General features: G+C 48.1%; 9 protein-coding genes; 6 read left to right on the forward strand and 3 right to left on the reverse strand.

The window, feature by feature from the left end:
- Nucleotides 1-2,620: 2,620 nt before the first annotated feature.
- GSTUM_00005168001 (uncharacterized protein) lies at nt 2,621-3,443 on the forward strand (the record flags this gene model as incomplete). XM_002837190.2 has 1 exon in its annotated part: nt 2,621-3,443. Exon 1 carries the CDS (start codon nt 3,105-3,107, stop codon nt 3,441-3,443), a length of 339 nt encoding a protein of 112 aa, XP_002837236.1. The 5' UTR covers nt 2,621-3,104.
- A 1,237-nt stretch (nt 3,444-4,680) lies between these two features.
- On the forward strand, nt 4,681-5,934 carry GSTUM_00005169001 (uncharacterized protein; the record flags this gene model as incomplete). Its single annotated transcript, XM_002837191.1, has 3 exons — nt 4,681-5,311; nt 5,452-5,721; nt 5,807-5,934. 3 exons carry the CDS (start codon nt 4,681-4,683, stop codon nt 5,932-5,934), a joined length of 1,029 nt encoding a protein of 342 aa, XP_002837237.1.
- Nucleotides 5,935-6,532: 598 nt separating this feature from the next.
- GSTUM_00005170001 (uncharacterized protein) lies at nt 6,533-8,435 on the reverse strand. XM_002837192.2 has 6 exons: nt 8,055-8,435; nt 7,885-7,945; nt 7,757-7,809; nt 7,611-7,684; nt 7,298-7,520; nt 6,533-7,148 (listed from the first exon to the last, which is right to left on the reverse strand). Exons 2-6 carry the CDS (start codon nt 7,934-7,936, stop codon nt 7,023-7,025), a joined length of 528 nt encoding a protein of 175 aa, XP_002837238.1. The 5' UTR covers nt 7,937-7,945; nt 8,055-8,435; the 3' UTR covers nt 6,533-7,022.
- Nucleotides 8,436-8,567: 132 nt separating this feature from the next.
- Nucleotides 8,568-11,328, forward strand: GSTUM_00005171001 (uncharacterized protein; the record flags this gene model as incomplete). XM_002837193.2 has 6 exons in its annotated part: nt 8,568-8,726; nt 9,023-9,523; nt 9,577-9,873; nt 9,931-10,128; nt 10,187-10,557; nt 10,619-11,328. 6 exons carry the CDS (start codon nt 8,568-8,570, stop codon nt 10,905-10,907), a joined length of 1,815 nt encoding a protein of 604 aa, XP_002837239.1. The 3' UTR covers nt 10,908-11,328.
- Nucleotides 11,329-14,747: 3,419 nt separating this feature from the next.
- Nucleotides 14,748-15,990, reverse strand: GSTUM_00005172001 (uncharacterized protein; the record flags this gene model as incomplete). XM_002837194.2 has 4 exons in its annotated part: nt 14,748-15,006; nt 15,066-15,183; nt 15,249-15,725; nt 15,775-15,990. 4 exons carry the CDS (start codon nt 15,988-15,990, stop codon nt 14,867-14,869), a joined length of 951 nt encoding a protein of 316 aa, XP_002837240.1. The 3' UTR covers nt 14,748-14,866.
- A 45-nt stretch (nt 15,991-16,035) lies between these two features.
- GSTUM_00005173001 (uncharacterized protein) lies at nt 16,036-16,358 on the forward strand (the record flags this gene model as incomplete). The annotated part of the gene is made up of 2 exons (XM_002837195.1): nt 16,036-16,261; nt 16,330-16,358. 2 exons carry the CDS (start codon nt 16,036-16,038, stop codon nt 16,356-16,358), a joined length of 255 nt encoding a protein of 84 aa, XP_002837241.1.
- Nucleotides 16,359-16,386: 28 nt separating this feature from the next.
- On the forward strand, nt 16,387-17,910 carry GSTUM_00005174001 (uncharacterized protein; the record flags this gene model as incomplete). The annotated part of the gene is made up of 1 exon (XM_002837196.1): nt 16,387-17,910. The coding sequence occupies one exon, from the start codon at nt 16,387-16,389 to the stop codon at nt 17,908-17,910; it is 1,524 nt and encodes a 507-aa protein (XP_002837242.1).
- Nucleotides 17,911-18,159: 249 nt separating this feature from the next.
- Nucleotides 18,160-19,374, reverse strand: GSTUM_00005175001 (uncharacterized protein; the record flags this gene model as incomplete). Its single annotated transcript, XM_002837197.1, has 4 exons — nt 18,160-18,193; nt 18,248-18,817; nt 18,878-18,974; nt 19,026-19,374. The coding sequence occupies 4 exons, from the start codon at nt 19,372-19,374 to the stop codon at nt 18,160-18,162; spliced, it is 1,050 nt and encodes a 349-aa protein (XP_002837243.1).
- Nucleotides 19,375-19,586: 212 nt separating this feature from the next.
- GSTUM_00005176001 (uncharacterized protein) lies at nt 19,587-22,212 on the forward strand (the record flags this gene model as incomplete). XM_002837198.2 has 5 exons in its annotated part: nt 19,587-20,034; nt 20,094-20,196; nt 20,265-20,331; nt 20,390-21,350; nt 21,412-22,212. The coding sequence occupies exons 1-5, from the start codon at nt 19,648-19,650 to the stop codon at nt 22,210-22,212; spliced, it is 2,319 nt and encodes a 772-aa protein (XP_002837244.1). The 5' UTR covers nt 19,587-19,647.
- Between the last annotated feature and the right edge of the window lie 3,330 nt (nt 22,213-25,542).

Raw genomic sequence — 25,542 nt, forward strand, 5'->3', positions numbered from 1 at the left:
TAGGGTAGGATAGGATAGGATGTGATCATGATATAGGTACCGTGGTCGGAGCGAGAGGTATGGGGCACAATAGAACAATAGAATTCAAGCTGGGTGAGGGGGAAAAATTCATGCGCACTCCTCCTGAATCTCGCCCTGTGTTGTTAACCAATTAAACAATTAATTGAAAAAGGCAAAAGCCTAAGGTATTGGTGTCGCACACGAGAGGGGGCATCATTCGGGTCCTGAAGCGAGAAGGGAGAACGTGAGCAGGCAGGATGTTACTTGTATTATGGCGCCGGCACCTTAGAATCTACCTTACCGCAGTGCCATCCAGAGTCAGTGCGCTAGTTCCCACATATTGTAATTTGGTATTGGTGACCTTACTCCTTTAGGCAATATATTGGGATATCACTTAGCCAAAACCCTTTTTTCCCGGCTCCACCCAAATTTTGCCTCAATTTTAAGAGCTATTAAAGAAAGAACAATAGCTCTAGAATGAAATCTACTTTACAAATGTCTTCTTTGCATGATCTAGGATCACTATACCGAAGGAATAAGTAAGATGATGGCATGCGATGCTGTTGTTGGGGAAGAATTTGGTTGTCTTGAGGGTTGATTCCAAAGGTGCCGGCACCATACAAGTACCGGTACTCGAGTACGGTACTGTACGAGTACTGTACTCAGCCCGGCTAGAAATCAACCCTTTTCCCCTTAGGCCAGGAAACTTCTCCCGCGTGGTACCGGTACTATAAATTAACAACCTTTCTTTCTAGAGGCCCGCGGAGGAGGTTATAATCTGATACGGTATGATATGATAATATCATACCAGCAAATTTGGTGCCACGCCCCAACAACGAGCTACCGTTATTCGAGCTTCGGAGTTGTTCAGAGTGAGCCGCCAGATTGAAGTACCAGTATCATACAGCAGCGGGAAAAGCGGACTGCGGGGAGTGGACCCCCCCATAGAGGACAGGTGCTGGTCTGGCCGGTGCTGCACTGATGCCTGTGTCGGTGGCTTGTCCATTTCTCCACCGAGTTTTAATTTTCTTCTCATCATCATCCCGATCCGTCCTTGGCGGAGCGCACAAATCAGACGATCCAGAGCGCAATCATTTGATTTACGACCAGCCTCTTAGGCGCGCCACACGTTTCAAGATCACTGTCGCAATTAAGGCTAAGGTCATCAAGGAAGCTCGCAGCGAGCGATGGCTTGCTCTCCATCAATTCACGGGCACCGCTACGGGAATTTTGTTTTGAGGGGGCCATGATATTCTTTTTTTCTTTTTCTTTCCTTTTTCTCACCATCCGTGAAAAAGTAAGAAGGAAGAAGGAAAGTAGCAAACGAGTAGGAAGAGAGAGAGAGGTCAGGTGAGTTTGGTATAGGAAGTTTTGTGACGATGGATTGGAGATTGGTTTGTAAGTCGTTTGTCGGTCGGAATACCGCTATTGGTATCCTCATTTTCTGAGGCGTGTGAGGAAAAAAGGGTACCGCTCGAATAGTGCTAGAGACGATACCGTAGTTTAGACTTCTTGGTATCATGCTGTAAAAATGGAATCAAAAGAGATTGGCGGGGCTTGCTCGGGGGGAGGGGTGGGATGAAATAGGATGGATTGGCTTGGGTTAGGATTGGCATGAGGCGGGCAGGGCGGAGGGCGGAGGGCGGAATTCTGCATGTTGTCTGGCGGACTTCGGAATTAAAGATCTCCCGGTGTGTTGCATGGTAAAGGAAAGAAGAATTTATTATGATACTACGGAGTCTGCGCTACGGTCGATGAGGCTCCATATGATACGGCTGAGGTCGAGTGAGAGGTGGTGTGTTATGTTACACCTGGCCTCTTTTCAGTCGGGACCAACACAGGGGATGTGGGAGCCCTGCATCCAACTCTTGACCTTTTCTGTATTGTGCCACGTTGTCTATGGAACGACCACCAGTACTAGTGCCGCAGTACCTTTTTTGCTTGTTGGAGTACACGGTACTAGTACAATATTATACCAGCATGATACAGTGCAGTGCAGCACCACAACCTCCATGCTATTTCCATCGGGCATCTCATCACACTTCTCTAACTTACCATAGACTGACCGACCAAGGTACCGATGGGAGTTGTTAGGCTATTCTCCAGCGAAGCTGATAGGGAACAACCGAATTGGTCGGGCACGCAGGCAGACAATATTCTCTGCTTGCGTCATGATCTGAAGGAAGGGCTAACCGGAAAAAAGGTGAATTATTATTATTATTTTATTTTATTTTTTGATCAGATTTTTGGCGGAAGAAAAATAAAATAAAATAGAGGAAATGGATTTTATGGGAGTGCGGAAGCTCACATGGAGCCCTGTACAAGAAGGATATTCCCCGTCTTCGCCATGTCTCGCCTTGGCCTGAACCTTTCCCTCGGGTGCATGATGTGAGACGGAGGAGGAGTCGAGGCGAGGCTTGAGAGCGGGAAGGTATACAGTATTCTACTCACAACCCACCCACACTCCGAGAATACCACTCCTCTCGTGTCCTGGAGAGTACAATGCACAAACTCACCTATTCATCCATCCATCCATCCATTCATTCACTCACTCACTCACTCACGCGTGCACGCGCACACTTAAACACTCGCCCACACACAGGCACACACGCACACGTACCTTATGGCACTGCACTCCCTCTCACCACGGACACACAAAAGTTCACATTTTAGATGCACGACACCTATAATACAATGTCAGGACACCAGTGGCAGTATGGGCAGTGTGCATCATAGCCATAAGCACTTCTTGACAGCAAAACGGGCATGAGAGGTTGTGTGTCCGTATCTGTTCAAATCTATATGGTTCCAAATTTTCCCTTGAGGGAGGGGAAAAAAGAAGAAAAAGGAAAAGATAAAAAAAGGAAGGAAGGAGAATAACAATATCGGTATCAAGAAAATAAAGAATTGCCGTATAGTGACCAGACATACATACATTAGACATCTGTCTACCGCCACCCAGTGGTGATGGTGGGGAAAATGATGGCACCAGCTTGTCTGTCTACCCTATCTATCCAGCTCTTGGATTAAGGTGATATGGTTTGGTTGGGTATTGGTTTGGCCATGTTTCTTTTTTCTGTGCCGGAGCTCTCCAGCGTCGTGGGATGGTCGACCCCCGACTCTCTGGGCCGTCGATCTTTTTTTGGTCCATTGGTACCATCGAATTACTTCACCCCCTCGTCCGGGGCTATGGCTCTGTTTGCTATCGGTATTTTGCTGTGCCTGCAGTTAATCGTTTTTTGGCTATTCATTGGAAAAATATTGGTGACAAGTTTTCCCGCACAGCTGTTGCTGTTCCTTTCCACCCTTCTTATGCTGTTCATTGCGGGAGCACTGATGATCCCGCCCATCTCATCGTCATTTACGCCATCTACCCATCTCATCGCAAGCTCGCAACTACCTCCGTCCCTTTTTGCTTGTTCCTGTGCTTTCTTTCCCTCTAACCAATCCCCCGAAGGTTTCCCCCCCCACCCCCCAGTCCGCCCCCCCGGCCTCCATCTCGCTCTTCTCCACCCACTCCCTGGTCCCCTTCCACTCACACTCTTCTGCGCACCCCCCCCCTCTCCCCCCACCACTGCCCCGATCCCTGAAAAACGCTTGACGATTTGAGGATGACTACCACAATTCTCATTTCGTCTTCTCTTTACTCGAGTATTTTTATCTGCCTGCACCCCGGCTTCTGTATATGTTGGCGTCTTTCCCTGGGCTGCTCCTGCAGAACAAAATCTGACTTCTAGTCCTAATCCTCTAGTCACTTGTGTGCTTGTGGCTCCGGCTTTGCCCTAGCCCACCCCCCATTACTTTCCTCTAAAGCTATCATATTCTCCATCCATCTCCGGCATAGGACTAAGCAAGAATTCTCCTAGCTCCATAAGCCTCCACTCCACTCCCTCATCTGCCCACTTTTTGTTTTTTTTCTCCGCCCCCCCTTGCGGCAAACAACCTGCTTCAGACGAAATACAAATTCGCTCAGTTGGCCAATCGGAAACCGAATGTGCCTGGGCATAAAGGCTTTGGACCCAACTCGACTCAGAGCAAAGCCCACCACCCTTCTCCTTTGTATGTAACCGGACATCCTTCCATATCCCTCCATTTCTCCAAGCGTAAGCCCGTTTGCCCTATCCGGATTCCAGAACCTACGACAGACGCGATAGAACTGGATAGGAAACAGCCTGGGCAGATCACAGGACAGCAAACGAAGAGAGACACGTCGGTCCTGTCAATATTGACAACGGATCTACCTAAGCCATCTCCGGGATTGTTCCTCATTCATCTCATTGCTTAGGGGGGGGGGTCGTCATTACAAGGGCCCCATTTCCCTATATCCATATAAACTCCCAGGCACTACCAGGTGATCCCTTTGTGGAGTGCTATAACTGCAACTGCATGAACACAGCCCGTTCTACCATCATACATCATCCTCATTAGAGAACGCCTCTTGAAGACCCCACAGCTGCTAGCACAACTGCTTCTACCTACTACTACCCACAGCATCGGAAAGTTTACCCTACGCTTGCTTGATACATGCAGATACTTGCATGAACCAGCCTCGAAATTGCGCAAAGAAACACCATCACCGTGACGTCGACTACTGCCATTCTTCTCCCCGCTGCCAGTGCGGCAACAACATTCCGTAACCTGTCTGCTGTGCAGGACACTGGGTCCTTCACTCTACGGGGAATGGAAGAGAGTGATAGAGACCGTCCACCGTCGACGCGCCACGGGGACGAACCATCATATGGAGGCCAGCCATTGCTGAATCCTATAAGCTACCAATCCGAATACCAGCAAGATTCTCAACACCGTCAGCAGAACTACCCACCATACAGCTCAAACTTGGTATATAACATCCCTCAGCAGACGCATAGCTCAAGCTATGCTCCGGTTCAGTCATATGCTCCACGACAGACTGCTGCCATTGAAGTGCTTTCGAGTCAGTTTGCGGGATCTTCTCAGTACTATGTTGCGGGGGAGTCCCCGACATCTGTCCCTGCAGGCGTCTCTCATCACCCGTCCTCATCACAGTTCTCCAGTCCGTCGTACGCCCAGTACAGCCCCACGGCCGCCCGCCTCCCGCATGCTTACGCCTCTGCCATACCAGAGTTAAATCAGCCCCCGGCCTCAGAGCCTGTTGAAGATCCTGAATTTGCGCAACAGAATCACACAGCAGCAGCGCTGGATGATGCTTATAGCCAATATCAGAGTGCCCTGAAACGCACGTTTCAAAACATGAGAGATGGTCGGTTGGGGGAAGCGGGAACCTCCCTCCTTACGATTTCGGATTGGCTATTATCTAATGCAGTGGAGTTGGGTATGTGAACCTTTTTTTTTTCTTCTCCTTTCCTCCTACCCGCTCATATATACCCCATCACTTCGTCCACCTGTGTTTTTCGATTGCTGTTCGATATGCAAAGAGATTTTTTAGTAATACAGGCTGAGAAACAGTGACAGGATTAGTGCGCGACGAGCAGGAGCTATACGGGGATCGGACAAGGTTGTGGAACGAGTTTAATACCTGCTGGCTGGTGGTACTACAAAAAGAGAAGGAGATGCTGCAAGAGTACATTGCTACGGGTCAGGCGCCCCAACCCCCACGAGAAATTCTGCGGGAGGAAATGTTAGAGAGGATGGGACGGGAGTTGATCGCATTATGCGATTCCATGGAAAGACATGGTTTGGTGGATTACCAGATGGGCGTATGGGAGGAGGAGATTCTAGGTGGTGAGTTGACGCCGAATTACTTTTTCCCAAATTTTTGCGAACATGAGAAAAAAAAAAAAAAACTAACATATGAACCATGGTAAAGCGATCCAAGAGTGCCTGGATCTGTTAGAGGGAAACGCGGAATCTGGGGCGCCACCGGAAGGATCTACCTCAGCTTCAGCCGCACCTCGAAATCCCGACCGCTCGGCTGGGAGCCAACACAATTCATGAACACGAACCACTCGTCTTTCCAAACCAATTTCGGTACCGCCGAAGGGAAAATGATGAAAGGAGCAACGCTAAAACCAAGGAAAAAAAAAAAAAAAAGAGAAAAAGAGAAAAAGAATAATAATCAAATCTACACACTACCACAGCATTCTTATTTGCTTTCCTTTGTTTTTATTTATTTTTATTTTTCCTTTCATTTGTAATATTTCCTTTTTTTTTCTTTAGTAGATGTTATGGTATGGGTATAAACTTGGTGTTGGGGTTGGTCGGTGCCTGTCGAGGAGTTACTGGGTTATAGATTATCTGAATATATGTATTTGTATCATTTAGGGGTGCGGTGATGGGAACAGAGTGAAGGGGGGAAGGGAAGTACGGTGAGAGGGGAGGTAACGTCGTTTTTTTCATTTTTCACTTTCTCACATCACATGAGCTCGCTATGAGGTAGAATAGAGACGCGACAATTGTTTTAGGATTAAAATTCCTGGGATTCGAAGTGAAGAAATGGGAAAGGCCCTTCATCCCATAATCACCAGTGATCACACGGAGGGTGCTACAATATGGTGCAGGTACCGTAGTGGTTGGTGATTAGAGTACGGTGGGGTATAGTAATGGTAGCTTGTGAGCTTTGAATATTTTAGTTCTTGTACGCCGTAAAGAGCTGAAAGGAGGAAAGGCAAGTGGCACGGACTCCAGACGTTCTTCTGATGGGTTGCGGAAATTGAGGCGGACGCAGGATACGACAATGAGGCGAACTGCTGGGTGCATGAGATCGATGTGTTGCCGCCTCATTTGTGGCGATCGGCATATTATAGCCACTTGGGACGATCAGGATGCTTGAGACAACCATTGAACCCGGATCAACAAGCCCCAAAACATATCTTTTCCGGGAACATAGACATCCACTACTATCCATGAGAACACAAACCAGGGGCAAAAAGGGTAAAAAGCGAATGAACGAATGAGCGAGCGCTATCGCTTTCGAGAAGAGCAAAAAGTGAAATATGCAGGAGAAGGAGAGAGGGAGAGGAAAATGAAAACCGCAAGACATTGCCACGGGAGCTCATTGGCAAAACCGGGATTCGCCTAGAAAACTAGAACTGATCCAGGGTCATCATGCTCATCGAGACGTCAGTGTGCTCGACCATTTTACAGAACTCCTCAAAGCTGATCTTGCCATCCAGATCCTCGTCCGCCTCCATCATAGTCTTGTCTACGATCTAAAAGCGAAGATTGTAAGACACACACATTAGCGGCAAGCCCCTTTTGGGATAGATTCCTTTGGTTTTTTGAGGCGGGGGGGGGGAGAGGGGGAAGTGCTGGGGCGAAAGTTCGGGACCGAAATCAGCTCGACAGGCTGGCAACGTACCTGCTGCAGCTGCTGGTCCTTAAGATTACTCCCGACCATCATCTTGAGAACGATGAAGAGTTCGCCATTGGAAATGAAACCATCTCGGTCGATGTCGTAGACCTTGAAGGCGAACCGGAGCTTCTCTTCTTTGTTCCCCTTGCTGGAGAAAGCGCTTAAGCCGGAAACGAACTCCTGGAAATCAACATCACCACCACCATCTTCGTCGAAAATAGCAATCATCCTGCATACAAACACATGCACACAGCTTTGTAAGCGGGGCCTTGTTCTGTCTCATCGACGGCGTAGTAAAAGGAGAAGCCGAAATATGTACCTGGTGGCTAGGGGGTTTGACGAGACCTGCGGTAGGCTCAGAAATTCCTCTCGCTCTATGGTGCCGGAGTTGTCCTAAGTGAACCCCTAGTAATAAGCTATTTGCTCCAATACGATAAACCGCCCGGGGTATGCCCCGGAACATACCTTATCCAGCTTCATGAACCTCTTGCGCAATCGATCCACTTCATCATGATCAACTGTGTAACTATGTTAGCGGTGAAACCTACGGGGCAAATGCTTGCTGTTTGCTTTTGAGTGGGGGAGGCGAGTACAATTGGAGCCGGAGACAATGTTGTCCATAATCTGAGAAGGATTCTGCCCCATGGTGATTTCCTAGTGGTGATATGAGGAGGATGAATTATTGAGGAAAGGAGATAGGAGGATTGCAAAGGTTGATGGTGGTTGGCAGTGATAGACCAGGGAAGGGGGGGAGTTTACTCACAGAGGCGGGGGTGGGGGCTGAAGGTGAGAAGGAATAGGATGAAGAGAGGTACCGACGGCGGGTAGGAGGTCACAAGTGGTTGTGACGGGGCGATAGTTCGCGTTTATTGGGCGTGTAAATCTACAGTGCAGAGGGTACTTCGTGTTTTGCCAGGCAATAGGAGAGGGGTGTGTTTTCCCGACTTTATCGCTGCTTCTATGAAGAACCTTTGTTCAGACGCGTGCCAAGATAGAGCCGCGGCTCGCCATAATACCCTGTTGGTACTAGCGCTGCGGAGAATCGCAACACTATGCAACACCAGCACCCCAAACGAGGCCGTCGCTGCTTAGTGGCAGATTCCGACCTCAACACCACAGAATAAGGGGGTCGCGACGAAGTCTTTTCAGCACTTGCGACCGCTAAAAATCATCAACTTTCGTCTTTTGAACCTCATTCCATCAGACCACACGCTCCGCTCTTTCTTACGGTCCCAGAAACTCACGGACGATTTTTTTCGCGTAGCTTTTTGCCACCATGACTCGGTCGGGAGCCGGTAATCGTTTTCGAACGCGAAAACTTTCGACGAAGCAGTCTCTGGCTATCCTCCGAGAGAATCAGATCGACTCCGTAGACGATGATGCTCAGAGGAATATACCTCAGATAGAAACAGGCGTTGAGCGTGGAGAAGAAATCGTGTGTTGTCCCCTCTTTCTCCGCTGCTATTTTTAGAACATATCGATGGTGCTGGGCGAAAAAAAGGACACATAAATTGTGTAGCAGCATATGACATGCAACATCAGCATTCACCCCCGACAGTTTGGTACTAGGATTATATTGTGATTGGTGTTTAAGCTATTTTACCTATTTCCCTACTGTGTTTGGAATTTTATTTATTTGCTCATTTTTGTTTTTCTTTCATTCATAATATCTCTCTTGGAGACGATGGTCACTGGTGATAGGTATATGCTAACTGTGCCGTTTCCCGACAGGAACATCATTTACAAGCTGCAATATCAGCCTCTCAAGCTGCAGCCGTTGGTGCAAAAGTCACACAAATCTTTATCCCAACCCCCAACACTACAGAGATAACAGTTACAAACTATGAGACTCTTTACCCGAAACGCTTTTCCCAACCCGCAAGCTACATTCGGTTCTCGTCAACCGTCGAGGATTGTAGTGGAACAGGATATTGTATGTCTGCTGAGGATGAAAAGTTTTTTGAGAAAATGAATGCCACAAAGCGTCCAGGAGGTCAACAATGTAAGGTTGAAGAATTCGAGCGTGTTATGGACCTTTTTGAGTCTATTGCGCTTGAGAAACAGCCTTACATGTCCATCGATATGTCTACTGTGATGCCCTATGATGAAATGGTTGCGCATTTCGGTGATGTACTTAGCGGCGAACTAGTGAAGATTGCGGCTGTGGTATACTCGCATTGGAAAGAGCAAAGGGTCGCTCGTGGTGGAAGCTCAATTATTCCGACCCTTAAGGTTAGTCCTACCTTTGCCACATGGCGCACTATGGTCTAACCTAGTCGCAACAGTTTGAACAGGGGCAAGACAAGGACGACGGGGACCCATATGTTTGTTTTCGCCGCCGTGAAGTACGACCAGCTCGCAAGACTCGCCGCACTGATGCACAATCGACGGAAAAACTCAAGAAGTTACGACAGGAGTTTGACTCAGCCCGTAATCTTGTAAGGGATGTGTTGAATAGAGAGTGTATGAGGAAAACCATTTTCCAGGTTGAATACGGGATATTTGAGAGTAGACGACAAATTATTGGTGTCAAAAGAAAGAATGGTATTCGGGGTGATGATGAAGATCTTATCAACCATAAGGTACGATCTCTATAACGCCCAGAGCTTTATGCTCGAATAATACTAACAAGTGTATAGCCAAAGAAGAGACCAGTGGACCAGTCAGCACCATCCACTATCAGGGTTCCGATCCGTCACGACGGGAAACCACCGGAGGCAGAACTTCGACAACTTGTGGCAGTTAAGGCCGAGAAGGAAAAACAGAGGGCAGATAAATTCCAAGCGCTCAAGAGTTCACGGCGGGTTCCTAAGCACGGTTTCGTTGATTTAACAGATGTTTGTCTACACCTCACTTCACCGCAATAGGCCGGAGATGGTGGCTAATGTACTACAGAAAGCGTTTTCCGATTCAACAGTTGTCCCAAAAGGTCCAGATACGAACTTCTGCGGTGTACAGACCTACTATCTCCCAAGTCCGCCTCCCTCATGTGAGGGCAATGGAACTGGCTTGTTCGACCTCCTAGAAGAACGCTCGGGTTTGACCCCAATACCAGTACTGCAAGTTTCTTCAAAGTCTCCACCATCTCGGGATGTACCAGCCTTCAGACGAAGGCGGGGACGCGGGGGCAGGATAATCGTTGATCGTCGAGGGCATAGCTTTCCCCGTGACAACGATCTAGATGATATAATACTTGACCGCATGAAGCACAGCGAGGAAGATGAAGACTACAGCCCAGTATTCGTGAGGAGCTCGAACAGTGATTCGTATGTTTACCAAATTGTAACCATTCTCTATTCGTCGAGGCAATTCTAATTCATCGAACAGACACATTCAATACCGAGCCCGCATGCTCTCCCCCCCCCCCGACCCCCCGGTTAATCCTGCCCAGCACATGCGTCGACAAATTATGCCCTCGCCAGGGGGAATGCAATCCGGTACGCCAGCAACATTCCTAGCTGCCGCCACTGCTCAACAAGTAATGGGTTTCACGGGCTATAAGCTCGGTCAGAATCCAGGGCAACAGCAACCTCAGCAATCACAGCAGCAACAGCCCAGTGCTTCCATACTACCGCTGGCTAATCGAGCACCAGTTCACACTCAAGTGCGGCGATAACAGTTCGATCATTAAATTTCCAACTCTGTATCATTACCGCTGCGTTCTTTCTTTTGCTTCCATTTCTCCTCTGTTGTGTTTTTTTTGTCTGCGCGTCATTGTTTGGGTGTTGGTCTTTCCTCTCTTCATATATCCTTTCCCTTCATCCACCTGTTTTCTTGCTTGCTTCTACTCACTCATCTAGTGACATAAGCCTGTTTCCTTGAGGTTGTTGGTTATATATCATTTCACCTCCTCACTCACTCGGATTTGTGTCTTTTCCCTTTCCTCATTCCCGGACAAGCAGTTCCTTTCTCGATAAAAAAACCCCCCAGATCAAATCACGTGTCACATTCAGATTCAGGTAGCGGGCGTAGTGTGTGTGCTTTCTTCTTCTTTTTCTTTTTTGCTGAGTTATCTCATTTAGTTCTCTCTTTTCTTTCTACTTTCTAGTACTGGATGTAAGAGTAGTCTGATCAGATTGATCAATTAGTAGCTGGTTGGTTGCTTGTTTGCTTGGGCTGGAGTGGAGATTTGGGTTTTTTTTTTGCAATTTTTCTGTTCGTTTGGGCCGCCGGCTGTATCATAGTTGGGTAGAGTAGGATAGCATACTTGCCGTTGCTAGTGGCTTAACTTAGAGTTGACCAATGACTACGGGGGAAAAAGGAGTCGTTAGCTATCTTAATATATTTGTTCAAAGAAGTCGTGGGGGGGGGGGTCGCGGCTTAGGCACATTTTCTTTTTCGAGACAAGTGTCAAATGTTATCGTGCGTGTTCGGAAGGTGTGGTGAGAAGAGGTAGGAATTGGGGGTGGGGATTGCTTGGGTGGTTTTGTATAGTTTGATTCCTTTTTTATTTTTATTTTTAGGGCCAGTTTGGATACAATAGTTCCCGTTCCGTTGCCCCATACAAAGTGACCATTTCAAAACGGAGTGAGTTATTCCGCTTTGTTGCTATTATGGTATGGTATAATTTCTGTGGCACAAGTATCATGCCTTGTTGGCAGCATGTTTCGTGAAGTTGCATATTGTTTTCCGTTGGGTTCACGCCATGCCAATACAGAATGTAAATTCCCGTGGCTCCATCACTAGTTCTGATTCGTGCTTGGGACATTACGGTTATAGAGCAAAAATGAAACTACGAACGAGGGGACAGTAAGAACGAATAGGGATAATATTGCCAGGGAAAGAATACAAATTAATGGAAGATACTACAAGGGCTTCTTCTCCTGCTCCTGCATTGTGTCTGAGGAACCCTCTAACGACATTTGTACAATGCGATGGAACGTTAATCTCTTTCATCGGGATATCAGGGTTGACTAGCGCTATACGTGAGGTTCGCAATAACTATGCCCCGGGATTGTAAAGTTAGTTGGCAATTGACACTTGCAAGAGCTCACTCCCTGAGTTCACATGGCAAGCATATTTCAACAAGACTTCCGAGTCCATCATGGCAGATCATTCCCAGGACAAATCCTGCCTTTGTATCTAGAAGTGTTGATATCATATATCGTGCTTCTCCTTGAGGCTAGTCTCAGGGCTACCAATCACCAGCCACCACTCAATCAAAAACTCTTTCCCACCCTCCCAAAACACATCCTTATTCCAATTGGAAGCATGGTCGTTAGCCACAACCTCTACTCGTACACCACGAGACGCAAACACTCCCGGCGCAACCTCCGTCTAGCCCTCCGACACTAACCTCGTGGGCGCACCCTTCAAGGGCAAGAATAGCCTCAAGCTCTCCTTTTTATTAAATTTTTATTTTTATAATTGGTATTTTGTTAATTTTACGTACACACTATCACCAGCCACTTGAGTGTGGCAATACTTGTTAGGATAACTTCGTTTTTTAATTAGGAGTTCTTCCATCGATTCTTACTACGATTTTGCTCGCGGAATCCTGGGATTCAATCATTTCACTGTGGAAACTTGAGTGATTGAGCCATGTGATAAAATTATGAAGTCTGAATTCCCTTCTCCGGAAAGGGGGGAGTTTACCCCCAAAAAAACCCCCCTCCTTCCCCCGCCCAATAGAGATGGACACGAACATCCTCGGACAGATTATGGGCGTTCTACTCTACCATGATCCGATCAAGAGGACCGCATGATTGATTGATTGATGAAATTGGTGGACCCTGATCACCTGATTGATCGTGGCCACTGCTCGAAGGTGGCAAGTACAGTCAATTATTGAGGTGATCGAGCATGACTTGATCATGTCCATCACTGCCTTCCAAGATAGAAAAATAAATAAATAGAATATTCCTTGACATTGCTAAAAAAGGAAAACCCAATGGCCTACGGTAGCACATAGTTCAATTATCTAAGTTTCTGCAGTATGTTAAAACCGTCTTTTTCCTAAGAAAACATGGGTTTCCGTGCATTTATCTCGACGCTCTGTGGTGTTCCCTGTGTATGGGGTTGTATCCTTGTGCAGTTTCGGAGCCATGTCAATGATTGTGGGGACGTATCCTAGTTCCCGAATATGCTAAGTGGGTGAGAGTATTTGCTGCGGTAATTCGGCTTTGTCTTCACTGTTGTGACAAACCGCCGGTATCATGTTCTTAGGCGACTTCTGAGATGTAGTATCTTTATATTTTGGCTTCAGAGGTCTCGGGCCTTCTGGACTTCATGAAAGCTTCACTAGTGCTAGTTGGAATTTTTGAGGTGACCATCCCCGCGTGAGTGTTCCGAATATTAATGGCCGGTTTGTGATCTGAGCAGATAAGCTCGGGAGCCTTTGAGGATCCTCCGGTCTGCAATGGCTGTGATCCCTGGCGCATTCCTTCTGAGGGTGTTGGCAGAGCGGTTCCTGTGGTCCTTATAAGCGATCAAAGTGGGCACACGGTCCTCAAGTGAGGCGGTGTCTAGATCCTGTCGGGTTTTTACCCCGGCGAAGCCTTAGAATCCTCTACTCGTATCAACGCTTGCTTGCAGGCCAGCAGCGATGGGACCATGGTGGTGGGTGACGATCAATATACCGCTAGGTTGCTCGGCAGGCTTCTCAACTTAAATCTCCTCTTCGGCTCACTACCTATTGGAGAGCACCTCGAGCCTCCTTGGGAAACCAATAGACTATGGCATGTCTGTATCTGAATTATTGTCATCCTCTTCGTGTTTCTTCGCAGGGAGAAACCCAGCGTGATCCTTGGATAGGGCCTAACCCGAAAGAAGGCTTAATCCCCGAAACTGGCTTTGGAGGTGCATCGATTGGTAGTGATATGATAACACCTTAGATGACCAGCCGTTCTTGGCTTAACCTTTGAGAAAAAACCCCGAACTATCATACTTCGAGAGCTCTGTGGTATAGTGTCTAGCTTCCATAGAGCACTGCATATTTAGGCATTGTTGGTGCTCTTGTACGCCCTCGAGATTGATACGCAAAGGATATTAGTAACACGGTAGGGGCTTGATTAGGACCGGTGAAACTGAATGGGGCAGCCTTTTCCCCCCGCAGCGTGCTTCCTGGCCATTTTGGTTTTTTTTGGCGCCCCGCTACATTACTGTGTATGCCAGTTGCAACTGATTGTTGGCTCCATGGTGGATAGATTGGTGGTGAGGCAATTTGGTATACGGTAGCTGGCGGGTGCGAGTGCTGGTTGGAATAATACCGTACAGCACTGTTTATGGGGCCCTTGAGAGCGCGGGAGGGGGGGTTATGGAATCTAACCTCGGGGGCTCGAAAGATTATACACAAAGATCGTCTGGTAGCCGCTTTATCTGTCCGCTTTTCTATTCGCTTTAGACTGCACGTTGCTGTACAGTACAACACAGAATCCATAAATTTTTGGGGCATGTGCTGTATCGGTGCTTACATTTGGTTGAGCCCCACAATAACAGGTTACAGGCAGATACCGTGCCCATACAATAATTGAATCTGTGGCAGATAGCTAATTGTGCACATACAAGTATTACATGCATGCAGAAAATTCTGGAGTAAATGATAAAGAAAGGATAAGCAATAATAAAGTGCTCGTACTACCCAACACGGCGCGATAAGGGCATGCTTTTCCGCTCTTTTTGGGAATTGCGTTTTCTCTTCTTCTCCAAGACTTTTTCTAGTTGCTTCTCGTTGAGCTTGGAATATTTTTCCGCCAGGAGTAGTTTCTTTTGCTCAGCTGGGAGTGATGTCAGTCTTCAGATACTAGTAGTCCCCTAGCCCGAGATAAATAAATACCTTTCTTCAAATAAAATGGCTTCTTCCCCTGCTTTATTAACTCTCGTTCCCTTTTCCTGTGCTCCCTGACAACCTTTTCGCCTTGCTCCTTATTTTTTTCGGTCTTGCGTCTTGATTCCTACAGCTGACATATCAGCAACTTTCTTCACACTCGCCAAATGATTTCAGTAACTGTGCCAATACCATTGAGAGAAGTTCTTTCTTTAGTTGCTCTCTTTTCTGCTCATCCTTAGACTTGAAAATCTCTTGTTTTAAGGCCTTCATCTCGTCCTCCCGATAGTCATCGAGAAAAGAATAATTTTTTCTGAAAACCTTTTCATCGTAGACCCCCTTAACTGCGGTGTCGAACCTAGGATCTCTGGCAGCTTGCGCAGCGGGGATTATCGGAGCAACCGCTTCTCGTCGGCGAGTAACAGCCCTTTTGGAGGAGATTTCTTGGGGCGCGTGCTTGGAGGAACGTTTTAACTCTTCCCGTGTCTTTTGAAGTTTGAGGGGCTTTATCCCTTGTGACTCTTTAAGAGCAGCTAATTGAGCTTTTGTATCGGTGACCCAATCTCTTTTAGAGAGTGATTGTGACCTTTGCCGCTCTCTTACGATGGATTTTTGGGCTTTTGCTAGTGTGCCGAACGAAATGTGGGATATAGCAACTTGCGCATTGGGCTAAACGAATTAGCGAATGAAAACTGGAATCTAGGATGCAAGAATGTACCCGCTCCTCTTCATCACTTTCCTCCCCCTCCATATCCATATCATCATCGCCATCTTCTGGTTCATTGCCGCCCCAGGTCGTGCCGTCATCATTGCTGCCAGAAATTTCTGCCTTATTGCCCCCCCGAGACCCAACAGAATCGTTCATAACATTCTCCTGGCCACAGTGGCCGCTGCCATCGTCGTCAACAAATGGTTTGATCCTTCGAAAACTCATGGTTGTTATGCAGTGAAAACGGTGTTTTGAGATTGCACTAACTAGATGCTAGCTTCCGAAATCCCACCACCTTCGATTTCATCAACCCTAACCCAGATGCGGTACCACACATGGTCACCCTTGACCCAGTTTTTGCCTGTGGTTTTCTCTACGACAGGAGCTTCCGATAGAAATCCCATCTACTTTCCGGTCGGCTTCTTTCATGCACGCACTCCAACCACTCCTGAGCCCGCTAACTCTGAATCGTGCATTTGGTGCTGGGCTGATTTTGGTACTTCCTTCCCGCTCCTTTGACTATTCGAATTACAAGTGCCTAACCTAAGTGTCACTTGACCGCAGAGGGAAGAATTAGTTGCGCTCCAGTGTAGGAACCCACAAACAAGATCTATAGGCGCTATGTCGGAAAGGCGGGAGATCCCCGGTTTGGATTCGGGGGAAACTAGCACCTCTAGTAGAGGAAACGGGCCCTTTTCTACTGGGCCGGATGAACGCGCTGGTACATCCCGCGGAGAGACTATGGATTTTGCATTCCGGACAAACTACAGAAGCCCTTTGACTCCCACTGGCCAAGAGATCCGTGGACTGCAGAAGAGCACGACTAGCTCCTTTGCCCATCTGGCCCAGGGGATAGGGTCGCCGGGGGTGTTGGGGAGTGAGCCTAGGAAGGATAAAAGGAAGAGGGAAAAGAAGGGGAAAGGGAAAGGCTCTCGTTCTAGCGATCAGAGAGTTCAGCTTGCCGGGGGGGGGAGCCCGGGATTCACTGGAAGTGCAACCGCACCACGTGTTGAAAATTCCAGAGTTCAACTTTCCACGATTCCACTCTTCAGTAGTTCAGCCGCGCCTGGGGAACTCCGCCAGGAGAGTTATGATAACTACTGGTATGGCAATATACCTGTGTCAAACCTAGCTAGTAGAGCTCCGACTTGGGCTCGGGGTGATAACCACCGCTCGTGCTCTGGGGACCCGGAATATCCTCAAGAAGGGGGCAGTTTAGACTGGAGGCAGAGCGGTACTACATATTCAAGTGTGCCCTGGGGTTATCGCTCAGAGGGGAGCTCGAGCTGGGGTCATGGGATTCATCGGCTTCAATTACCTAGCCAACAGCAACCCTTCCCGGACCCTCAGCCGGCGTTTTTCAATCCTCCTTCTCCCTGGCAGCAACAACCTTGGCAGCAACAACAACCACGAGGGCACCGCAGTAATCGGAGCCAACGTTCCAGATCGTCATGGGATCATCGGCCGCCTCATGGCCGTGGTTCGAGGCTTCCTGGTAATAGTGCCCCGCTCCCGGCACCGGTTCCCACCCAAGATTATCTTGCCAAGAGTCTACTAGAGCCGCAAACTCTCCCAAGAGCACCAAAGCAACTATTGGTACTCGATTTGAATGGCACGCTCGTGCATAGGAGGAGGGGTAACACTGCCAGCCTGGTCTGCCGTCCTGAATTGGACAGCTTCCTGGACTATATTTTTACGCACTTTTCAGTGATGGTCTGGACATCAGCTCAGCCTGAGAATGCTCAGCGGATGGTCAACACAATATTCACCAAAGAGCAGGAGAAGAAACTCCTGACAGTCTGGGCGAGGGACACGCTCCAGTTGACGCCTAACCAATACCGCGAGAAGACGACGGTATACAAAAGGCTCACTCGGATCTGGGCTGGCGAGTTCAAGTTATGCTTTCCAAGCCCCGATCAGTCCGGCCCCGGATGGGACCAGACAAATACTATCTTGATTGATGATAGTAGTGTGAAGGCGGCGGGCCAGCCTTACAACCTTATACGGGTTCCAGAGTTTGTAGGAGACACGGATGAAGAGGAAAGCCCAGTTCTATCTGATTGCATAAAATACCTCAATGAATTGAGGTTTCAGGATAACGTGTCGGCCTGTATTCGGCAGTCACCATTCTACGGCAGGTACTAAGTGTTGCGGCAGAGGATGGCCTATTCTGATTTGATGGCGCTCTTTACCTTGGGAAATTAGGATGCGTTGATAAATAGCTTTCCTTTTTGCCTATAGTGGGGCGGGCCGCTGTAGAGTTTGTTATGGGGCTTCTCTCCTTTCCTCGTGGGGTAGTTTGTTTGGGGTCTCGATATGGGTTACGCAGCCGCCGCCATGTTACAGTAGAAGTAGTATATGTCTATCTGTCACTTTCGGTATCATTTTCATGTATTAATCCCTCCACTTCACGAGCACTTCATCCGTTCTATAACATAGTGTAAACAGGCATACAGCCATCGAGGGGGAACAAAAGCCATACCTAAATCTCTGGGTGCATGTCGACTCCTCCAGCGGCGTAACAAACCCAGTCCCATACGCCAGCAGGCCAGCATGAGCAATCATAATCCCATTGTCAATACAAAACCTCTCATCCGTAGCATAAACACTCCCACCTCTATCCCTAGCCATCAACCCCATCATCTCCTGCAAGCGCTCATTACACCCAACCCCACCAACAATGAGAACCTGGTCACTACCGACATGCGCCATAGCCCTCTCGGTTATCTCAACGAGCATAGCAAATACCGTCTCTTGCAAGGAGAAACAAAGATCCTCGCGGGTGACAAGCTCACCCTCAGGCGTGAGTAGGGGCTTCGGGTTTCCGGAGAGGAGCTGCGCAGCCATCATATCGACGACTGCTAGTATTCCGGAGAAAGAACAGTCCATACCCTTGACCGCATATGGGAGCTCGACGAGGTTCTCGCCTTTTTTGGCCATTTGCTCGATGTTATAACCCGGCGCTGGGTCGTTGGAGATGTTGAGGGTTCGGGCGAAGCGGTCGAGGCAGTTCCCGACGGCTATGTCTAGGGCTTCACCGAATATTCGGTATCTGTGGTTGAGTTCGGAAGTCAGGTTATGAGGAAAATGCGGGGATGGAGGGGGGTTAAACCTCTGCTCAGCGTAGGCTATCACTTGGGTGTTCCCTCCGGAGACGTATAGTACGACGGGATTATTGGCCCCGGTTATTTCTCTGCCCATTTCTATGTCTGTTGACCTGAGTTATGTATCTTTATGTACGTGATATAGAGAGAGCATACGACCAACGCAGTGATTCACACCGACCAATGGCTTCCCCCACAGTAGACTTAAAGTTCTGGCAGCAATCGCAACGGACTGTAATGGTGCACCCATTCCGGGGCCTTTGGTATAGCAGATGCAGTCTATGTCTTTAACCTTTACTCCGCTCTCCTTCAGCGACCGCTTAACGAGAGTGACGACCCATGATCGGTGATGCTTCGCTGTGTCTTTTGGAAGGAAACCTTCGCCGGGAGGTGAAACAAATGTATGGCGTATATTTGAGAGTATCTCCGCAGGCTTTCCAGGAGTATGCCGAATTAGGCCAACACCTAGCTTGTTTGCGGACCCTTCAAGTCCTAGAGCAATCATGATGGGTTGTTGTTGTTAGAGGGAGGGTACTCGAGTATGATAAGAAGTGTTGGTAAGGTGTGTGGCTGAGGCTCTTTCATATGATACCCGCTTGGAGGGGCATGGTGGGGCTAGAGCCAGTCCATATCATAGTTACCCTCCCTACAGCACCCCAATGAAGTCGACGAAAAAAAATTATTCACATCCCATCCCGGGCAACACATATCATACCACACAAAGAAAACCGAAAACTGAAACGAACAATTCCCAATTGGCAATAAACCTCCCAGCCCTATGATACGAACCGCTCTTCGGCGAGCGCAACTTTCGCCTCACTCTGCCATTTCACCTTTCGTTTGCATTTTTTGCCAGAGGAAAGGGCCTAATCTTGAGCGAAGACTAACGACTGAGGATGTTGGGCAATCGAATTCGGTCGAAGCCCTGCCAATAACAAAGGCTTCAGCCAGCTCTTCGAGGAAGCCTAGGAGTCTTGTGGATATCCTAGAAAAGGATATCCCCGAGCGCAAGGAGGGAGGGAGTCGGAAAAGAGGTGCAAAGAAAGAAAAAGCAGTGGAGAAAAAAGAAGCCAAGAAGGCGAAAGCGGGTAAGAAAAAGGGAGTTAGTCTCTCCAAAGCGGAGGCTGCAGTTTCTTTGTCCCCAAAGAAGAAGAAGGTTTTCCAGGTTTGTCTGCTCTTCCTTCTCTTCATGTGAGTTGAACGGTGTGTGGCTAATTTGCATAGCGTGCTCATGGCTCTATAACTCCAGGTCTCTCTATTTCAGAGGCCTTCCAGGGAGATGGGTCTAAGTACCAATTGTTGGATCCTAACTCTCGAGAGATTGAGCGTATGATTATATCCCCCTCTCTTCTCTTTTTCTCTCTCTCTCGTGGAGTTTTTGTTAACTTGAAAAAGCGATTGAGAGGGAGGGCCAACCGGAGGTTGCTAGGTTATCTCACGATCTTGATAGGGTGCTTTTCAAGTAAGATACCTCCCACAGGAGGCAAAAATTGTGCGTTTTGGGTCTAACCGTTGGGCAGTCCTGGTGTTCACTTCCTTCAAGAGCCCCGATCCCGTGTTTACAACTTCGACCCCTACCTCCAAGAGATCATGCCGGTTACGGAGTTCGATTTTGATGCCTTAGCAAGCTACATTATCTCCTCTGAGGATTGGAGACTATCCTCATTGGCTAAAGAACTGGGTAAAAAGTACGTCGGATCTACGTCTAGTATGACTGCGGTTTTGTCGCACTTCCACTTTCTTTTATCTCAGTGGCGGCCGTTAAATTTTCAGAATCTTTCGAAAACTTTTAAAGCAGAGTTTCAAACATTTACTCAGATCTCCCGAGCCCCGGCGGCGATATTTTTACGATATAAAGGGAATGGAACGTATGCTATCGATCCGGATAAGGAATATGATACAGACAGTGTACTGAGTCTTCTTGGTCGGTCAATGGAAAAGTTGCTCACTTCAGCGCCGTCTAATTTCGAGTCGAAATATAAGAAGGGTAACGCTAGGCCGGAAGAAGAGCCACTGACAAAACGGCCGGAGACATACCACTACTCTACTCTGGGAGATATTCTGATGCGCTCGCAGTTGGATGCCCATGACGCTAGGCTACCGGGGACTGGAATGTTTGACTTGAAGACGAGGGCGGTGGTCTCTGTTCGAATGGACGTTTCAAATTTCCATATTGGCTCCGGATACCAGATTAAGACACGGGTTGGCACCTGGGAATCATTTGAACGAGAGTACTATGATATGATGAGAGCGGCGTTCCTGAAGTACTCACTCCAAGTGAGGATGGGTCGTATGGACGGTATATTCGTCGCTTTTCACAACACAGAAAAGATTTTCGGATTTCAGTACGTCTCCCTGGACGAAATGGACGCAGCGTTACATGAGGATTGGGGAGCTGGAATTGGAGATCAAGAGTTCAGGCTTAGTCTACAGCTATTCAACAAAGTCCTTGATAATGCTGTTAAAAAGTACCCAGAACAAGTATGTTTTTCTTATTATAATCTACCCCCCTTTTTTTTCAGTTATGGCTAATGATTCGTAGTCACTACATTTGCACTTTGAAGCTAGAGATAAATTTAGGAATCCTATGATTGTTGTTGCAGAGCCAATGGATGAAGAAGAAGTTGAGAGGAGGCAAACTGGGAACAAGCGCGATTTGGCAGACTTCTTGGAAGCCTTGGACGGACAAATAAAGAGTGGGGGGGGACCCGTACCTTCTTTTAAAGGCCTTGAGGGGGCCACATCATCCGACGAGGAGGAAGACGTTCAAAACGATATCCAAGAGAAAGAAGAGGTTAACAACGAGGAGGAAGAAAGTGAATCAGAGGAAGATGGTGACGAGAGCGATGTTGGAGATGCCAAAGAGGCCGAACCCAACCAAGATGTCGAGGAGACTGCTGAGGGGAGCAAAGATGTCGCCGGAGCTCTCAAGGGCAAACTGGGGGACGATGCTGGAGCCAGAGGCCCAGTAGGAGTGAGCGGTAAGAAGGGAGTGGAAAAGCCCATAAAGCTCCCAGAGATGTATGTGCAGGTTATGTACATCAAAAACTTTGTGAACGATAAGGCAGTTCTTCGGCCCGTGCGCCTAAAGGAGAATGATAGGTGGAGAGTGGCGGTTGAAATCGATGAGCTCGCGCCCAGAGACGCCTATCTGATCAACGTGGGCGTCGTAAAGCGAAGGAAGAAGGCTATCGAGCACCGAATGGTCACAGAGGACGATGCAGAAGCTGGGGCATACATTCGGCAATTGAGGAAAATGTCAAGAGCGGGAAGGGATTGGGCGAAGGCGCAGGAAAAGATGTTTCCTGGCGAGCCCGTCATTTACAAACCGGGGTCAGGTTAGATAGTTAGGTGGGGAAAGCTGAAGTGATCGAGAAAGGGCGAATCCATCATTTTTTAAAAAAAAAATTCTAAATTTTCTTCTGTATCCCCATGGAAGGCCAGGTAGAGCGGGTTTGTAGGGAGGGAGAGGTAGAGGGGGGGTATATAGTGGGCGAATATCTCCACTCTTAGTAGGCCTTTTCTGTTATTATTATTATTATTATTATTGAGGGGAGATTTCGCTTGTTTCCCGCTGTGGTCAGTGTCTCTATGTAGATACATCATGCATGTATTTTATTGTATTCCATTGTATTGTATGGTAACTTGGCTGATATCAATCGAGAGAGGGTCCTGTAGCACTCTTGTACCGGTGACTTATTGTTAGGATAAAAATACCGGCAGTATATCTGAAAAAGTGGGTGATGCTTCTAGATAGCGTAGCAGTATTATTATTATTATTATTATTATTATTATTATTATTATGATACACAAAAAAACGAATACCGGTATTGCAAACGACGGAATTCCTCCAGCCACAGCATCAAGCACCTTCCCATCCATCCATCGCTCTTACCCGCTATGTGCCGTATCGTACAGCACTTGTACTCGTACTCGAGTACGGTACCGTACACAGCAGCCTCTTGGGGCTGAGAATCCCGCCACCCACCACCGTGCATCACCCCCCACAAAAACTCGGCGCCTTCGGCTCCACCCTGCATAACATAGCGAACTCGAGTACGGTACCGGTACGGTACGATAGTCTACCGCTGACCGGTACCATACCGGTACCATCCTCCGGGGAACACAAGACATAGCACAGATCCAGCCACAACCACAACAAAGGAACAGAGCGGGGGAAAAAAGAAAAGAGAAGAAGAAAAAAGGCTTTACCTTTCTTTTTCTTTTTTAGCGTGAATTCCGGCACGGGAAGGCAGGAAAAACTGTTTTCCTCTTGCCGCATACGAGAGAGAGAGAGAGTTATGGTCCATTGTCAATAAGTTAAGCCCCTGTGCGGTATGGGGGAGTGAGGGCAGTTTGGTATGGTGGGAGGGGAGTATGCGGAGTATCATGATAACGTCGTGTTTCCCCCTTATCCGATGAGGTACTCGAGTACTTGTATATCGGTGCGGGGGGTGTTTGTGCACCTGTCAACCCATCGGGAATGGTTTTGCATGGTGGTGGCGGGGTCCCGGTTCTCGTGATGAATGGGTTACGATACCTTTACCAGAATGGCGGGGGGTAGCTAGACTACCGTATGTGGCTGCTGTACGAGTATGAGTAGAAGATAACGCGGCTGTCTGAAGGGCAAGAAGGAAAAAAAAAAACCCCCCAAGATAATACCAATACCGGTATTGCGACTTTGGAAGCTCTTGACAATCCGAACGAGTTTGGCGGGGGGGGGGAAGAATATCCTCTCGTGTCTTAGACAAATTTTTTAGTGATTGAAGGAGCAAATAAAAAGAAAAGACATCACCATAGGGTAAAACCGACGGCTCACCGAGAAAACCGACAGACACTATCGATATCGGCTTAAAACATAACCCGATGTATGTCTAAGACAGGAGGGATAACTTTTTTCAACTTCGCTCGGATTGTCGAGAGCGTCTACAGTCGCCAGAGTATACCATCACGAGGCGGTAGAGAAGTACTGTACCTAGATGGATGACTTCCCCCCCTTTTTTGGCCCACAAGCCTAAGCGCCGGTAGAGTAATTTAGACGTGAGGTTCCAACCGACCAATCAGACCCCCCCTTCTTATGTTCGTACAGTACCAAATAGTTTCGTTCAAGAAAAGCGCGGCAGGAGAAGGAAAGGTGGCCGGTGCGATCGGATCTGTTTCGTTACTGGCATTACCGCATCCGTATAGCAGAGGTCCAGCGCTACTGTCAGTAATTTACGTCGGTGCTCGAGTGTCATCTTGTACTAGTATCGTACTCGAGTGCGGGCTCGTAGACTTCAAATCACGGGGTTGATTGCCCATGCCATGCCATGCCATGCCGGGTGGCCTAGCACCGTATCATACCGTGCCCGAGCAGATATGGCACGATTTAGACGATAGGGTAAATTATGCAGAGCACGGGTAAGTAAGTTACTGAAGGCGGGTAGGATGCGACTGCCACCGGTATGGGAGGGGAGGTACAGTACTGTACGATGCGCGAGGGTAGAGTAGATTTGTGCTGTACGTATAGTACAGTACTCGAATACAGTACTACTGGTACGGCATCGGAATACTTTACCGTACTTGCGGCCGCACAGCACCGACGGTTTGTTTCTTTTTCGATGTCATCGCATCTTCTCCCGACTTAGGAAAATAGGCAGTTTTATCTGAGGCCATTTCCGCCGTGCTTTTCGGATGACATGGCGAGCAGGAGAGGGGGGAAAGGGGAAGGGGAAAGAGGCTTCTTAACTCGGATCAACCGCGGCATTATATCATGGGTTTTCGCAGACGATTAGACTGCTGATGGGGAAGGGGTGCTCCGCGCTGTGCGGGGTGAGATGCGGTGGCCTGCGATTAGCCTAGTTTGTCGGGGACGGAGAGTGGTTGCATCATAGATCCGCTCCTCTGTCCACCCACCCACCCACCCTCAATCCATCTACTCGAGTACCCGTAAATTTATACCATCCTGGGTCTATTTTCGCATCGCAGCGTGAGTGTGTGAGTGGTGGCTACATGTTGGGGCACGGGTAGTCTAGCTTTTTGTGCTTTGCGCTGAATATTTGAAGTGATGGTGGGTGATTGTTGGTGGTCTACTGGGCCGGTATTAGACTAACTTTGCTGTGCCTGCGCAAAAAGAGAGAGGTATGATATGATGGATGGAGGGATGGATAGGTGATGGGTGATAGGTTGAGTTGGCTTTGGCGAGACGAGGGGGAGGGAGGAGGGTGGTGGTGGTGGTGGTGGTGGGAGGAAAGGATCTGGGACCTGAGTTTGTGTTTGTAGATGATTTTTTTGGAGGACATCGGTAGCAAGATATTATATCACATCATGTCATATTACGGTATCATGCTGCACCCGTATCACTATGGGCCGGATAGAGAGGATTTGTGCTCGGCAGAATTAGAAGAATGGGGAGGGATTATATATCATACCGGTACGTTGTTCCGGTGATTTGCCTGTGAAGGCGGGAGTTGTGGTGTGCTTCGGATATGATACTATACTCGAGTGCAGTCAAGTACTGTACTTGTACTGTACTCGAGTACAGCGTTCGAGTGCTCGAGTATGATACTCGACTAGATTCAAGGCTAAAAAAAAGCGGGGGAAAGCTTATCATACGGTAGCTTATGATAGGATACCGTGCTTTGTTGTCTTTCATCGCCCCGTTAGCCACGGTTGTATTGCGTACCTCTTCCCA

This window comes from Tuber melanosporum (assembly GCF_000151645.1).
Source record: "Tuber melanosporum whole genome shotgun sequence assembly, scaffold_18, strain Mel28".
Classification (NCBI taxonomy): domain Eukaryota; kingdom Fungi; phylum Ascomycota; class Pezizomycetes; order Pezizales; family Tuberaceae; genus Tuber; species Tuber melanosporum.